Source organism: Mya arenaria, chromosome 8, assembly GCF_026914265.1.
Source record: "Mya arenaria isolate MELC-2E11 chromosome 8, ASM2691426v1".
Taxonomy (NCBI): Eukaryota; Metazoa; Mollusca; class Bivalvia; order Myida; family Myidae; genus Mya; species Mya arenaria.
Genome location: NC_069129.1, coordinates 53,889,426 through 53,906,915, shown reverse-complemented (window position 1 = coordinate 53,906,915; position 17,490 = coordinate 53,889,426). Strand labels below are relative to the sequence as shown.

At 35.3% G+C, this 17,490-nt stretch overlaps 1 protein-coding gene across 2 annotated transcripts in view; it reads left to right on the top strand.

Annotated features, from left to right (window-relative positions):
* Window positions 1-849: 849 nt before the first annotated feature.
* Window positions 850-17,490, top strand: part of LOC128243508 (NEDD8-activating enzyme E1 regulatory subunit-like) — a 28,857-nt gene continuing 12,216 nt past the window's right edge. Inside the window, exons 1-9 of one of the 2 annotated variants that reach the window (XM_052961308.1) lie at window positions 850-944; window positions 10,591-10,694; window positions 11,500-11,560; window positions 13,675-13,705; window positions 14,002-14,073; window positions 14,481-14,560; window positions 14,880-14,989; window positions 15,571-15,680; window positions 16,302-16,364. In XM_052961308.1, the coding sequence (XP_052817268.1) occupies window positions 883-944; window positions 10,591-10,694; window positions 11,500-11,560; window positions 13,675-13,705; window positions 14,002-14,073; window positions 14,481-14,560; window positions 14,880-14,989; window positions 15,571-15,680; window positions 16,302-16,364 (693 nt within the window). In that variant the 5' untranslated portion in view covers window positions 850-882. The remainder of the gene's footprint in view (window positions 945-10,590; window positions 10,695-11,499; window positions 11,561-13,674; window positions 13,706-14,001; window positions 14,074-14,480; window positions 14,561-14,879; window positions 14,990-15,570; window positions 15,681-16,301; window positions 16,365-17,490) is intronic. The other variant, XM_052961309.1, reaches the window with a different exon arrangement.

Below are 17,490 nucleotides of genomic sequence, written 5' to 3'. Positions count from 1 at the left end.
GAAATATACTTACCCAAACTTCACCAGTTGCTCTTTATGCCTGTTTCATCTCGATCCGAGCCTCGGACTGATTTTTTTATCGTATTTACAGTATGGCAAAATATAAAGAATACGTGGTACCCGTGCAAAGCAAACCGTGATCTAGTGACCAATACAAATTTTACTTTCAGCCATGATGTAAAATATATACAGTACAGTTTAATTTAGCTCAGTAATGTGCGTACATATAGCGAACTTTTTTTAACATTTGGATATTCATTTTGTTCCGCCAACACAAAAATCGTCAAAGACTCTGAAGCGGATGTTTATATGGAATAATTTTAATTAATGTTGATCGTAATATAACAAAGATTGTACAAGGGATAAAACACAATTATCATTCAGCATTATGGTTTTAACAAACATTGCTAGCTAGCTTTATCGACATATTTTAACAGTACGTACTACCCATTAAAGTTCAAAATATTATAAAAGCTGCACTCTCAAAGATTGACCGTGAATTATGACATTTTTATGGTATTTTTTCTTAAAATAAGCTGATTTGGGCATCAATGTCTTCAATTAATTCATATTTAATAGATAACTCACAACACGACAGATCACGATTGTAAGAAAAAACTGCCAAAGAATTCAGGCATTTTTCATGAAGCGTACGAACGGGTTTACTGCAGTAGCCATAAAACATAAATCTTCGTACATAAATAAAAAAGTGCGATCTAATATTTTGGAAGCAGTCTTATATCACTGGTTTCCAGACATTTACGTAAAAACTGGCACCAATACCGTCAATCTGTGAGAGTGAAGCTTTAATAACGATAAAAATACAGATAATAATAGTAGAATGTAGCCTTGCGGTGGTTTTACCAATCATCCGGCGAAAAAATGGAAAGTGTCAAGACAAAAGAAGGTCTTGACAAGAACAACAAGTATGACAGACAACTAAGGTATATCAATTTAAAAATATTAAATCTTTTTCCTTGAACTGTTATATATTTCTTTTAGGTATATTGTCTGATAAAACCTAAATTTTCGATTATGTTATCCGAAATTTACAGATATCCGAAATGAGTGTTACAAAATTTAATTTAAAAAGAAGAACAAAACGTTTGGCCTTTTTAGCCATGGTCTTTTCAGTCTGTAGTTAGAGGATTCTGATGAACTGTGATGTAAGAAATTTATATTGCTTATACAAATCTTCTGATGAAGTCTTTTTGTTGTTGTTTAAGAAGGATGTTGTTGTTTGTCGAATTATGGCGTCGTCGTCGCCTATGGTCTCGATGTTTCGGTAAATCCCTAGTCCAAATAATTGTATGTTGACGGAATTTTTTTAGATTTTTGATATGGCAAATCCTTCACTTACAAATTGTTTAGTATCAAAAGTGGGTAGTTGTTCTGATCAGGATTTCGCGTTAAAGCATATAGCGTCTATAAAATATCATAAAAACAAGAAATATTACCAGATAATGTTATTTTATATAAGTTTCGTACACAAGAAATAAATATCCAACTTAAAATTATGAGTTTGACGGCTTTTCTTCATTTCATTCTGTCAAAACATGAAGGGCACCTGCAAGGCTTCAGGGTACAGTTTTAAATCGCTCGGAACATTTCGGCCATGGCCGAGTTGTTACGATTGTATAACGAGGTCTATCTCTAAGCTTTGTCGGAGGAGGCCGAGTTATTGCAATTGTATCGAGTTGTTCCCCTTCGCATAATTGTTGTCTGTGTCAGACAACTTTCGATTTATTGGAAAGGTAAACAACTTGTTTTAATGCATTAAATGCTTGTTTAGTGCAAAATAACATTTCACTTGCATGGTAAAATATGAATATAACTCTTTATGATCAATTTCAACCATAAAATACTTCACTTAAAACAATTTCAATATTTTTAAAACACCCCCGTTTTTTGCACATTCCCGTTTAGACGTTAGGGATTGGAAGAATTCCGTATAACACGTCTATTATTTTAGACTAGGTAAATCCCCAGTTCGGTAAATTGATTTTATTGTGTGAAAGGCATGGAGGTTTCGGTAAAATTAAAAAGGTTTGTTTTACAGTTTGCTCAGAGGGAATAATTATAATTGAATGTGGAAATAAGAATATATATTTTTACTTTTACAAGATAAGATAATATATTAAGTATTAATTATATTTATCACATGCTTACCCTTGTTTTCCGTGTAATATACCCATTACGAATATTTTTATCTTACACATGTGTAAGATAACATATCAGACATTTCTATTGGCTAGACTAATCACACGCGACCTAGATATCCCTCCGCATTGTTTGTAAACAAAATGGTTTAAACGCCAACAAATACTTACCTCAATAATGAAGCGGTAGGACTTCCGGGAGACAAATGGCTAACGAATCATAGTGCCAGAAAGCATCTTGTTCGAAAACTTTCTGATAACAATGTTCCGCCAACCAGATAATGCAGATTACTAGTCACAAAAATATCCAGTCAGTCAACAAATACCACAGTGGCTTGATGACAAAGGCTCATTAAAGTCACAATAAAAAAATTCAACTAGCCAAAATTATATTTTATACATACTTGAACATGTATATCATCAATATAATACATTGCCATAAACATAAAATGAGATTTGAAAAAAAAAAAAAATACCCTACTATAATAAGCCTTTGTCATCAAGCCACTGTGACAAATACAGCCACATTAGTGACAAACAACACGAGAACATTTCAAACATCTCCATCTTAACAGGCAATATGCGACCAATGCCATAAAATTTGCTTGCCAGTTTAATCAGCTGTCGGTTACCAAAACACAAATACGAATTTCGCAGCACAGGTTTCTCATCACACGTACGTCCCAAGACGGTAAGAACAGCTTGTTCTCTGGAAACATTCTTGATGGAACTTTTTCAACATCAACATCCATGCAGTGCAGAGTAAGGCTTCGTCGTAATCATCTGCATGTTGTGAAAATCCATGTACACTAAGAAAACGCTTCAAAGTCATCGTAGAAAGCGACAGCGAAAACTTTTAAATCCGTGCACACAGTAAAACTTGACAGACCGATGTAGGTCACATAAACCGCGTAAAGCATGTACTCTCAGTGTGACGTCATCAAATTGTGTACTTATTGTGTTTTAATGGTTAAAATTGTTCGTTATTCATGTTGTTGGATATTTAAGTACACATTTTTAAAACTTGTGACTTTTTCAGCGCTTTATCAGAATTAAAACTTGATAACTGCTAGCTGTTTTTGTCATTTTCATTTGGAACTATTTATATGGCGCATCGTTGACATTCCATTCAGTGTACTTTGGCTGTCAAACAATGGGTTTAGAAAGTGGAACCTGGAACTAAATTGGTAATAAAAACACCGTTTTAAGCATGTGATAAAAAAGATCTGACACGAGTTGTCATTTAATACAAGATTTTATTAAACTCGTCCATGAAAATTGTTAGTAAGCTCGCCAGAGGCTCGCTTACTAACAAATTTCATGAACTGGTTTAATAAAATCTTGTATTAAATGACAACTCGTGTCAGATCCTATATGTATTAATGTATGCTTTAGTCAAATAATTTATTCAAGTTCATATTGTATCCATGACATTTCCCCACCTATGGTCCCAGACCAGGCTCTTAAAATCATTTTAAGAGCCTTAAATTTAATTTAATTAGCACATTGTCTTGCAAAAACATAACATTTTGTTGTACATGAAGCACAAGATATTAGCAAATTGTTATTCTATTGACAAAATATATGGACAAGTGTTTAAATAAAAAAAATATGAAAATATTGCAAAAAATGTGACATAAACATCAATATGTTGATTTCAGTCTTATGCCTTAAAATTATATATAAAATATGAAATTATGAGATAAATTTAAATTAAAAGGAAACTCAAAGAAATATACATTGTCAAACAAGGGCCATACCTTCCTTATAGAAATTTGTATACTCTTGTGTGGGCCAAAGGGGGAAATCCCCTTGAAGCTCATTAGGTTTAAGCATTTTAAATGCTTAAACCTAATGAGCTTAAAGGGGCTTTCCCCCTTTGGCCCCCACAAGGGCGCTGCCCTGGACCCTTAAGGGGGCCTTTCGCGGCCCCCTTAACCCCCTGCGAAAAAGTGGCAACAACTTTTTGGAACCCAGATTGTCTCCATGCTTTCATTCTTCAGTTCTTAAATCTTTTTACCTTTTGTACAAAAACAGAAAGATGCCTAAGTTTTATTGTTGTTATAATGTCTCCCCCATTCATGGGGAGACATATTGTTTTTGCCCTGTCCGTCCACTCAATAACTGTAGAATGCTTAGACCCAGGAACTTCATACTTGGTATGCTAGTTGGTCATGACTAGTAGATGACCCCTATTGATTTTGGGGTCAACGGTCAAGGTCACAGTGACCTTGAGGTGAGGAAACTGTTTCCACTCAATAACTAAAGATCCTTTGGATCCAGGAACTTCATACTTGGTATGTTAGTTGTTCATGACTAGTAGATGACCCCTATTGATTTTGAGATCAAAAGGTCAAAGGTCAAGGTAACCTTCAGGTAAAATATGATATGTTGGCAGTGACCTTAAGCTTAAAAAAGGTTTCAGCTCAATAACCAAAGAACGCTTATACCCAGGAACTTCATACTTGGTATGCTAGTTGGTCATGACTAGTAGATGACTCCTTTAGATTTTGAGATCAGTAGGTCAAAGGTCAAGGTCACTGTGACCTTGAGGTGAATAAACAGATTCCGCTCAATAACTAAAGAACGCTTATACGCAGGAACTTCATACTTGGTTTGCTTGTTGGTCATGACTTGTAGATGACCCCTATTGATTTTGATATCACTAGGTCAAAGGTCAAGGTCGCCTTGACCTTGAGGTGAAGAAACAGTTTCTGCTCAATAACTAAAGATTGTTTGGGTCCAGGAACTTCATACTTGATATGCTAGTTGTTCATGTTAAGTAGATGACCCCTATTGATTTTGAGATCAAAAGGTCAAAGGTCAAGGTTACCTTGTTGGTGGTGGCCTTAAGCTTGAAATGGTTTCTGCTCAATAACTAAAGAACGCTTGTACCCAGGAACTTAATACTTGGTGTGCTAGTTGGTCATGACTAGTTGATGACTGCTATTTATTTTGAGATCAGTAGGTCAATGGTCAAGGTCATGGTGACCTTGAGGTGAATAAATGGTTTCCTCTCAATTACTTAAGAACGCTTGTACCCAGGAACTTCATACTTTGTATGGTAGTTGGTCATGACTAGTAGAAGAACCCTATTGATTTTGAGATCACTAGGTCAAAGGTTAAGGTCGCCGTGACCTTGAGGTGAAAAAATGTTTACCGCTCAGTAACTAAAGAACGCTTGCACCCAATAACTTTATACTTGGTATGCAAGTTGGTCATGACTAGTAGATGACCCCTATTGATTTTGTGATCAGTCCGTAAGTCAGTCAGTCTGTATGTCACACTTTGTTTTCTGCTCAATAACTAAAGAACGCTTGCATCCAGGAACTTCATACTTGGTATGCTAGTCAGTCAGAGACTGACTAGTAGATGACCCCAATAAATTTTGAGATCAGTAGGTCAAAGGTCAATGTGCCGTGACCTTGAGGTGAAGAAACAGTTACTGCTCAGTAACTAAAGAAGACTTGCACCCAAGAACTTAATACTTGGTATGCATGTTGGTCATGTAGATGATCCCTAATGATTTTGTGATCAGTAGGTCAAAGGTCAAAGTCACGATGACCTTGAGCTGTAAAATGGTTTCCGATCAATAATTGAATAACACTTGCGCCCAGGAACTTCATACAATGCAAACTTCGTTTACATTTTCCAAGATTATTCAACAACACTTTTTTCTCTTCACTGTTTAATACGGGTGAATTAACCAAACTTCACTGTTGGTTCGTCTCCAGTCCAAAAATACAAATTTCATGTCCATCATTTATTTTTTTTCAGCTACGACCACACAATAGGGGAGACAAGCGCCTTTCGCGGCCCCCTTAACCCCCCGCGAAAAAGTGGCAACAACTTTTTGGAACCCAGATTGTCTCCATGCTTTCATTCTTCAGTTCTTAAATTTTTTTACCTTTTGTACAAAAACAGAAAGATGCCTAAGTTTTATTGTTGTTATAATGTCTCCCCCATTCATGGGGAGACATATTGTTTTTGCCCTGTCCGTCCACTCAATAACTGTAGAATGCTTAGACCCAGGAACTTCATACTTGGTATGCTAGTTGGTCATGACTAGTAGATGACCCCTATTGATTTTGGGGTCAACGGTCAAGGTCACAGTGACCTTGAGGTGAGGAAACTGTTTCCACTCAATAACTAAAGATCCTTTGGATCCAGGAACTTCATACTTGGTATGTTAGTTGTTCATGACTAGTAGATGACCCCTATTGATTTTGAGATCAAAAGGTCAAAGGTCAAGGTAACCTTCAGGTAAAATACGATATGTTGGCAGTGACCTTAAGCTTAAAAAAGGTTTCAGCTCAATAACCAAAGAACGCTTATACCCAGGAACTTCATACTTGGTATGCTAGTTGGTCATGACTAGTAGATGACTCCTTTAGATTTTGAGATCAGTAGGTCAAAGGTCAAGGTCACTGTGACCTTGAGGTGAATAAACAGATTCCGCTAAATAACTAAAGAACGCTTATACGCAGGAACTTCATACTTGGTTTGCTTGTTGGTCATGACTTGTAGATGACCCCTATTGATTTTGATATCACTAGGTCAAAGGTCAAGGTCGCCTTGACCTTGAGGTGAAGAAACAGTTTCTGCTCAATAACTAAAGATTGTTTGGGTCCAGGAACTTGATATGCTAGTTGTTCATGTTAAGTAGATGACCCCTATTGATTTTGAGATCAAAAGGTCAAAGGTCAAGGTTACCTTGTTGGTGGTGGCCTTAAGCTTGAAAATGGTTTCTGCTCAATAACTAAAGAACGCTTGTACCCAGGAACTTAATCCTTGGTGTGCTAGTTGGTCATGACTAGTTGATGACTCCTATTTATTTTGAGATCAGTAGGTCAATGGTCAAGGTCATGGTGACCTTGAGGTGAATAAATGGTTTCCTCTCAATTACTAAAGAACGCTTGTACCCAGGAACTTCATACTCTGTATGGTAGTTGGTCATGACTAGTAGAAGAACCCTATTGATTTTGAGATCACTAGGTCAAAGGTTAAGGTCGCCGTGACCTTGAGGTGAAAAAATGTTTACCGCTCAGTAACTAAAGAACGCTTGCACCCAGTAACTTCATACTTGGTATGCAAGTTGGTCATGACTAGTAGATGACCCCTATTGATTTTGTGATCAGTCCGTAAGTCAGTCAGTCTGTCAGTCTGTATGTCACACTTTGTTTTCTGCTCAATAACTAAAGAACGCTTGCATCCAGGAACTTCATACTTGGTATGCTAGTCAGTCAGAGACTGACTAGTAGATGACCCCTATAAATTTTGAGATCAGTAGGTCAAAGGTCAATGTGCCGTGACCTTGAGGTGAAGAAACAGTTACTGCTCAGTAACTAAAGAAGACTTGCACCCAAGAACTTAATACTTGGTATAACAGTTACTGCTCAGTAACTAAAGAAGACTTGCACCCAAGAACTTAATACTTGGTATGCATGTTGGTCATGTAGATGATCCCTAATGATTTTGTGATCAGTAGGTCAAAGGTCAAAGTCACGATGACCTTGAGCTGTAAAATGGTTTCCGATCAATAATTGAATAACACTTGCGCCCAGGAACTTCATACAATGCAAACTTCGTTTACATTTTCCAAGATTATTCAACAACACTTTTTTCTCTTCACTGTTTAATACGGGTGAATTAACCAAACTTCACTGTTGGTTCGTCTCCAGTCCAAAAATACAAATTTCATGTCCATCATTTATTTTTTCTCAGCTACGACCACACAATAGGGGAGACAAGCGCTTTTTCAAAAAAGCAATCTCTAGTTATTTATATTTTTTGCGGGTTTTAATAACAGCCTGTTTGTAATGCGCAGGAAATCACCATTTCTTGGGTAGCTGTAGTTCTATTTCAACCACTTCTCCTGCCAGTACCCCTATTCTGCTGGCTGAGCACGAAATATGGTGCCAATTTGAATTACGGAGACTTTGTACCACTTTAATATTGTATCAGGAGACTTCGTACCATTTGGCTGGAGAGATTGTACCAGATTTAATACTGTAAATCACTGTTTACATGATGCTAGCATATATAGGATGCAGGTAAAAAAACTAGAGGATAAAACTTTAAATCTTTAATATGGTTCAATTTAGGACACAATGAAAAAAAAAATGTCTGCCACCATTGGCCACCATGTTTGGATACAATGACGATTTGTTTGTTTTTAGTGAAATTGGCGATGGTTATTATAAACCATGCAATATTGAATAAAAAGTAAAATATGGATATTTGTCTCATATAATTAAGTACTGTTTGTGACCCTTTGTAAATGGATTGCACTTAAAAGGATCCTTTTGTGACACCTTGTAAATGGATGGCACCGAAAAGTACCTTTAATGACAATTTTTAAAGTTGTGTTCTTTGAGATGGTGTACTGTAGACAATAACCTGTTGAGACTGAAGAAACTTAGTTAAGCAAAAACCTTGTAGTTGTATTGTATGTGTTACTAATCAACATGTCAACACCTTCAGCTAGTGATGTTCCAGTGATCAATTTTATTCGAAAAATTGATTGGTTAGGCTTGAAATTGGCAACAATCGACTTTATTTGGTCATAATAGATCATCGATTTAAGCGGCAAGTTGTAATTTTTCTTTCCTCTCATTATTTGTGTTTGGTTAATTTCTGCAAATATTCCCTTTAAGTTTGTTTATTCATTAGGAAGTGTTCATTTGTTATCATTAACAATATGGCCGAAAGCAACAACAACACTAAATAACTTCAAACATACGCATAGCATCAGCATAGTTACGGATTACGAGTTATTGTACAAGAATAAAACTACAATTAAGGCATATTGTCAATAACCGATTGTACTATCGATATTTCGTATCCCGATCTTCAACTGCCGTTTTAACTCAATGAGAACTGATTATAAGTCACAGGCAATTTTTTTTATTAGAAATTGGAGGGAAAAAGGTGTATCAGTGATTTACAGTATATTGGATAGATGTACATGTTTTTGATAAGTGTTGTGTTTAGAAATGTATATTCAATTAAGCAATTAAGCATCATGAAATATGATGAATGTGTCTGGAAATGTTTTAAACCATACAACAAGAGATATATTTTACCACAAAATATAGGATGCTGGTTCTGAACACAGGAAAAATTCAAGTTGTGGCCTGAACAATGTTTATTATCCCCCAGCGAATCGAAGATTTCGGGAGGGGGATATTTTTTTGGCACTGTCCGTCCGTCCATCCGTCGTTTGTCCGTCTGGTACCATATCTTGGTACATGTAGGCATTGATCAGAAAACGTTCAAACTTGGTCAGAATGGTCCCCTTGATCAAATCTTGACCACTTGTAAAAGTGGGTCACATGGGGTCAAATCGAAGAAAAATCTTTGGAACACACTAGAGGCATTAAACATGGTCAAATATTCATGAAACTTTATCAGAATGTTTTCCTTAATGAACTCTTGGTTGTTATTAAAACTGGGTCAAATATGATTGAAAATTAGGTCACTAGGTCTAATCTTAGAAAAATATTGTCCAGAACCATATCATGGTAATGATTTGTCAAGTTATGTTCAAAATTGGTCATGAGGTACCCCTTGATGAAATATGGACGTTAATATTGAACAGAACGGATGTTATGGCATGTACAGTTTCAATGCTTTGTTGTTGTTATTTCATTAGTAGTGGTAGTTTCGTGGGTAGTGGAAGCTGTATGAATTGCCCTCTTGGAGTTTGTAAATATTTAAAATGACATTTTTCTTAAGCCCAACTTGAATAAGAATTGAAGCACAATTTCTTTACCCACAAGTTCTCCAGGATAGTTGTTGCTTTGGCTTGACCCGCCTTTAGGTATAGCAGGACTTGAGGTATATAGCAGGCCCTGGATTACCTTGTGAAGAGCCATGATCTGTAAATGCCAGAATATCTGACTCAATACTACTCACTAAAATTGCTTCAATGTTTACCACTTGTTATATTAACTTTTGCACTAGTTTTTAAATAGGCCTAATATGAACTTTTCATTATACTGAAACTCATTTTAATGTTTTCTAGCTTAATTAATGTTGTCTTTCATTTCAATGAAGAAGATCATCAATAAGTTTTATGATTGTGAATGGAAATAGAGAGAAGTTTATTTTCTTCAGGCAGTCTTGCAATATAGAAAATCATCATTGGGTGCAATTTGATTCTTACTTTTAATCATTTGACTTTGATCTGAATAGTCAATCACACTTACAAAGTTTCAAAAGAACAAGTTTGGTTCATATCCTTGCTCTTGAATAACAGGTTGTTCTGCAATAGAAATTGATAAAAAGGTTTGATCTTGTTTTGAATGCTCACCAACAAGACTTTAAAACCAAGTAACTACATAGAACTGCCTTCACATTAGTTAATAACCGACTTTTTAATTTAAAAAGATATCTATATTTCTACTTGAAACTTTTCTTTTTCATACAGATTATGGGGTGACCATGGACAAACTGCTCTTGAGACTGCACGAGTGTGCCTTATAAACGCTACTGCCACTGGCACAGAAATCCTCAAGAACCTGATTCTACCAGGTAGGATTGCTGTTCAAAGGCATTCAGATGTACTTGTACTCTGATGACTTATAGGCAGTCAACTTCAATATATGTCCAATATCAAAAAAGACCCTTTTGCGCCGGAACTTTACGGAGAAGTATTACAAAGATCGTATTCGAAATCGGCCAAATTCCTCCCATACAACATATTAAAAAGTGGGATTTTCAAATTTTTGTTTAAGATCAAAATGATTCATTTTTAGATGTATTTGGTACTTGTGCATACTGCGTACAGTTTATCTAGTATTTCCATTCTAAAAAAAAGAATTCCCTATTGAGTTGCTGCAAAAACAAATCCCTTTTAGGCTGATTATCATCAGTTTGTATTTTATAAGGTTTATAAAAGTATTTCCTTCCTTAATTTAAGTTTAAGGGTCATTCTTTAAAAATAATAAAAATAATTTCTTCAAAATTCTTAACTTATAAAAAATGAAGTATTGTGTTATATTTCAAGATAAATTGCACCATTATTGAGAGTGTTTTCTTTGTTTTTTGCCTACACATTAACTTCCATGTCAGACAATAAGAAGGCATAGCTGAACCATGTTATCATTGGGATAAATTACAACTCTTATTTCACTTCAGAGTACTCCAGTTATTACACATTGTCCATGACGACATGGTACAAAACAGTTAACATCACTCACTTCCCTCATAAATGAAATAATACACTTGTTCTAAACGCTTGGGTATATTTTAAAAAAACTATGGTAACAAGTTTGGTGCAGTAAATATTACATATGGATATCACTCAAAATGAAGGGTAGTCCTTGTTCTTTTATAGGTATTGGATCTTTTACTGTTGTGGATGGAAACAAAGTTCAAGGTGAAGATGTAGGAAACAAGTAAGTGACAGTGGCTTTGTTCTACTTCTGATTACCAGAAGTGTTTTTTTCAACATTTTGGGAGTGGGGCCAGGGCCTTTCTGAATGGGAAAAGTGCATCATAATGACTAAAATTGTGAATTCCAAATTTGCATCGAAATGAATAATAATAATAAATAATCCTAAAAATAGAAAAGGTAAAGGAATGTGATAAAAAAAACAACTGCCTTTTGAAGAAGAGGGGTATATTGCTTTGCACATGTCGTTCGGTCGGTAGACCAAAGCTTGTCTGAGTGATATCTCAACATTGCCTGGACGTATGGTCATCAAACTTGACATGAAGGTTGGGCCTGACCAGTAGATGACCCCTATTGATTATAGGGGTCATTGGATCAAAGGTCAAGGTCACAGTGACCTTTAATGGTAAAAGGATTTTAAAGTTTTTCCGTGTGATAACTCAACAATGCCTAGACCTATGGTCAACTTGACATGGAGGCTGGGCCTGACCAGTTTATGACCCCTATTGATCTAAGGGGTCATCAGGTCAAAGGTCAATGTCACAGTGACCTTGAATGATAAAAGGTTGTCCGAGTGATAACTCAACAATGCCTGCACCCATGGCCCTTAAACTTGACTTGAAGGTTGGGCCTGACCTGTAGATGACCCATATTCATTTTAGTGGTCATTGAGTCTACGTTCAAGGTCACAGTGACTTTGAAGGCAAACTCAACAATTCCTGGACCTTCAGTAACCAAACTTGACATGTAGGTTGGGCCTGAAAAGTAGATGACCCCTATTGATTTTTGGGGTCATCAGGCTAAAGGTCAAGGACACAGTGCCTTTGAAGGCAAACTCAACAATTCCTGGACCTTTAGTCATCAAACCTGACATGGAGGCTGGGCCTGACCAGTAGATGACCCCTACTGATTTAATAACCAGGTAACCAGGTCAAAGGTCAAGGTCACAGTGACTTTGAATGCGAAAATGTTGTTCGAGTGATAACTTGACAATGCCTGCACCCATGGCCCTCAAACTTGACTTGGAGGTTTGGCCTGACCTGTAGATTACCCCTTTTGATTTTTAGAGTCAAAGATCATGGTCATAACTCATATTCATCTTTAAAATTTTGTCCTGTTTACTTATTCCCTGCTGCAAAGAAGATACATTTTTATCTGCAAATATCAGTCATGGTCTAAACATGATTAAAAACTCTACCTTCTATCCTCACAATTTGAATGGTCATAATCTTAAAACTGCCTCAAAGGCATCCAATGTCAATGACAAATCAGCTGTCATTTCGGTCCATGCATATTTCATTCAATTTCCAAATAATCCTGACAATATGGCGCTCAAGTGGGCATAATGTTTGACAAACATCCTTTGTTTTAAAATACACCAACTCATCGATCTCAAAACGGGATCTTGGGATTCATTTTTTGGATGAAATAATAAAAAATAAAATAATTCAAAAATAAAATAATTCAAAACTGAAATTTGAATTTTTTGAGGAAAAAGTTTTTTAGCAATGGGAACGGCTCCAAATTTTGGTACCAGATTTGTCAGGAAGAAAAACACTGACTAGTGACTAGTATCATATGATCAGATAATATTTATTAAAGGGTTTTAGCTAAGGGTGCTTAACCCTACCCTTTTTAGGTAGCAACATTATGCCCTTACAAAGCATGGGCACCTTCTGCCATTCTTAGAATTGAATGCTTTAGATAATCAACTTTGTACTTTGTTTTGTTAAAGGCTGATTATATTGTGATAAATACCTAAAAACTTAATATATCTGGCAGTTGCAACCTAAAACTACTCGTACTTCAATGAAATGCCTAACAATTTCTTTACAGCTGGAATGCAATGTGTCGTTTAGCACCCTGTCCAATTTCTTCAGCAACCTGCCCTTTTCAAAACCTGCCTAAACTCCTAGTGATTGTTATTTAAGATCTGTTAAATAAATGAACATCTTCTGTATGAAACAATGCTCTACCAATACTCATGTTCAAAAATAAATAAAGTGTTGGACATTGTTTTTACAAAAGTGGTGTAATTTGATATGGCCATTTTCAACTTAAGCTGTGCAGATGTCATATTATACATTGTTATGATTGTCTCCATGTTTTCTTTTGCAGCTTTTTCTTGACAAAAGAATCTATAGGCCAGGTGAATTTACAATTTGTTTGTATTGTTTAGAAATGCACTGATGATATGTTAATAGAGTTGTTACTGAAAAGATTTAAATCAAAACATTTTCTTAATTTTAATGGATGATTAAAACCTTCAAATAATTTTACAATTGTTAAGCTGAATGTCTTTGCATCAGAGGCTTTATTTAATAAGATGCTTAATCGATAAAGTAAAATCTGACGGTTTTCATTGAACTGTAGAAATTTATGGCCAATACACTGAATGTCAAAGTTATTTTACTTCTAATTCACGTTTGTCTTATTTTATTATAGTCTCGAGCCAAGTTTGCTACAGAACTCCTGTCAGAGCTGAACAACGATGTGTCTGGTGACTTTGTTGAGGAGGTGAATATTTGATTTTCATTTGGATTTTGAGTCAGGTTATGTAAGCTTATATACCTGATACGAAATGGTGTTAGCTTGTCTGTTTTTCATAGGAAAGTCGAGGTATTGTCATTCAACTTGTATTTTGATGAGCCAAGTAAAATAATTTGCCATAATTAAAAATACATTCACTGTATTTACATGACTATAACTTGGCATTTATCAATGACAAATCACATATAAGGCTCTTTACTGTGGGTAAAATAAATATTTTAAATAATTGGAGCCCATTGATCCAAATAGATGAACAAACAAACCAGCAGATATTGTATATGTATCTGAAAAGTGTACAGTCATGTGTGTGTGGAAATATGTAATGAAAAATGTCATTCTTGTTTTAAATTGTTAATGATATTTATTTATTTCAGACACCAGAAAACCTTCTTGAAAATAACAAAGACTTTTTCAAGCAGTTCACAATTGTTATCGCAACAAATCTTTGTGAAAGGTAATGTGTTACATTTTATGTTTTTATCCCATTCTCTTAATTTATTTGATGGATTATTGAAAATGAGCATATAATTTAAAGACGGACGATAAATGATAGAATATAACATTTATAAATAGAACCATTTCATTTGTTGTTGTTTTTGTTGAGTATTGAAGCTAGTGAATTGCATCTCTATGCAACATATATAATAAGACTCCCAGGTTCACCATATTGTTCTCTCAATTTCTGCATTTTATTTTAAACATGTATCATTACTATAGTGTATTTAAGAACGTTCTATGATCTGGTTTGATAATTAAACATGTGTCTTTGACAGGACATTGTTACGACTCGGTCAATGTTTGTGGAGCAGTAGCATCCCCTTGCTTGTGTGCCGTTGCTATGGTTTCATTGGCTACATGAGGCTTGTTGTGCGGGAACACACAGGTATAGGAAGAATAATTAGATAAGTTGATTAGGGTCCGCAACAAATATGCGGTGCCCTATATTATTCACCCTGTCTATCTGTCCCACAATCCATCTGTCTGTCCATCTACATGTAACGCTTGGTTCTGTCCTCAATGGGACTCAAACTAATAATTTCATTGTTCATAGATGAATGCCATGACATGTGTCAATAGACCATCTCACCCTTTGAAAATTTACATGCATTTAAGAATGATAAAGATTACGTGTTTTAAATTGTGTTTACCATTTAATTGCATTTTAATCATTTTCAAACAAAAATCTACATTGGTAAATTGTCAAATGAGGAAGGGCATTAAAAGGAACTGTGGCAAAGTTATGAAGAAATGTAAAATAAATAAATCTCGAGGCTTTACTTAAACATTACTGAGGACAAAATCTTGTAATAATATATATAGCCTTATTTTTATGTATTATATTTTTGACAGTTTTATATCAATTTACACTATGGTCTACTATTAACAACTTAAATTGTGTGTTACAAATGTAAAAATAAAGGAATGGATCACATGACTTAAGTTTTTCTTTATCTATTGTTCTAGTGGTAGAATCTCATCCGGACAGTAGTTTTGAAGACCTGAGGCTGGACCGGCCATTCCCCGGTCTTGTAGAGTACCTAGACTCCATCAATATGGACACTATGAGCAAAAAGGTCAGATTATATGTACTTTGTTTAATGCTAATGTCTTCAGCTGATGGTGTTGAAAGTTAATAGCTTATAGGCATACACCTTAGTTTGTCTCCGGAACCAGAATCCAGTTAGGATATCGATTTTGAGAGATTATGGCAGGCTACTTGTTTAGATAAATATAAGTATTTTATAAGTTTGTTGTTTAAAGCACAATACCTGAAAGTACTGATTATGTCTTCATTTTTTTCATTTAAAATATCAGTATTTACTTTAAAATAAAATGTTTGTGAAGTTACATAATTTAAAAAAAATAAGTTTTTATGTCAGAATACTATGAACTGTTTGCATACTTATCCAAATTACATAACTGTTAATATGGAAACAGTTAATGATATTCCTACCTCAGTCTAACGATTAGAATTCCTGTAACAATTAAAACAGACATTCCCTATTTACTCCACAGCTCTCTTGCTTACTCACATGGCAGGCCATGGCCTCACCCTCTTTGAAATTGTAAATTTAACAAAGAAGGAACAACAAAATTATGTTTTTAGACTAACACTTCTCAGATTCAAGTACAAACTCTAGTAACCCTGTTAAGCCTGAACTGTCATGTAATCTTGTATGAATGTCTCGATTCAGGAGCACTCACACACACCCTGGCTTGTGGTTCTCTATAAACACCTACAGGCGTGGAAACAACAGGTACACACTTTCTATATCTGTATTATTTGTAAAAAATAAGATACTCTACTTGTAACGACCTCAGTGCTTGTAACGATTTCAGTGCTTGTAATGACCTCAGTGCTTGTAACAACCAAAGTGCTTGTAACAATTTCAGTGCTTGTAACGACCTCAGTGCCTGTAACGACCTCAGTGCTTGTAACGATTTCAGTGCTTGTAACGACCTCAGTGCTTGTAACGACCTCAGTGCTTGTAACGACCTCAGTGCTTGTAACGATTTCAGTGCTTGTAACGATTTCAGTGCTTGTAACGACCTCAGTGCTTGTAATGACCTCAGTGCTTGTAATGATTTCAGTGCTTGTAACGATTTCAGTGCTTGTAACAATTTCAGTGCTTGTAACGACCTCAGTGCTTGTAATGACCTCAGTGCTTGTAACGACCTCAGTGCTTGTAACGATTTCAGTTGATAACATAATGTGGATTGGATTGGATCCTTTTTGCTTTTAATTTCAACCATTTTTGGGAAGATAATTATTTTAAACCATAATATAATGTGATTGGTGTTAATGTTACTTTTAAGGTCATTCTTTCAGTCAGTCTTGAAGTAAATTATTTTTTTTATAAATGTTGAAGTTTGCAAGTTTTAATTCCAAATTATTTTAATTTTTAACCTAAAAGTTCGAAAATAGCAGAGCAATTCTTAGTGCGTAAAAAAATTAAACTGACAGTTCAGAGAAAACTTCCTAAATTTATTTTATTTTCAAATTTGAATGGCACCCATACATTACCTTAGGTCATCACTACTTGCATGCAAGTTCCTCATCTGTCATTCAGCAGTTAGATTTTAATTTCATGATTTCATGGAATGATGAATAATAGGGAAAATGAAGTTCTTGTGGAATTAAAGTAGTCTTGTGTAAAACACCTGTGGTTACTCAGGTTTGATTCCTGACATAGGCGCATGTGGGTTTGGTTTGTGGTCACCAAGCTGGACAAGTGGGTTTCATCTGGGTATTCCAGTTATCCCCACATATCAAGACCACACTTTCATGTAACGTCTTGCAAATGAGTGATTAAAATAATGTTGCAATAACTTGTTTCACAATAGTTGTAAGATAAATAAGTTTAAATTGAACACCAGGCCCCA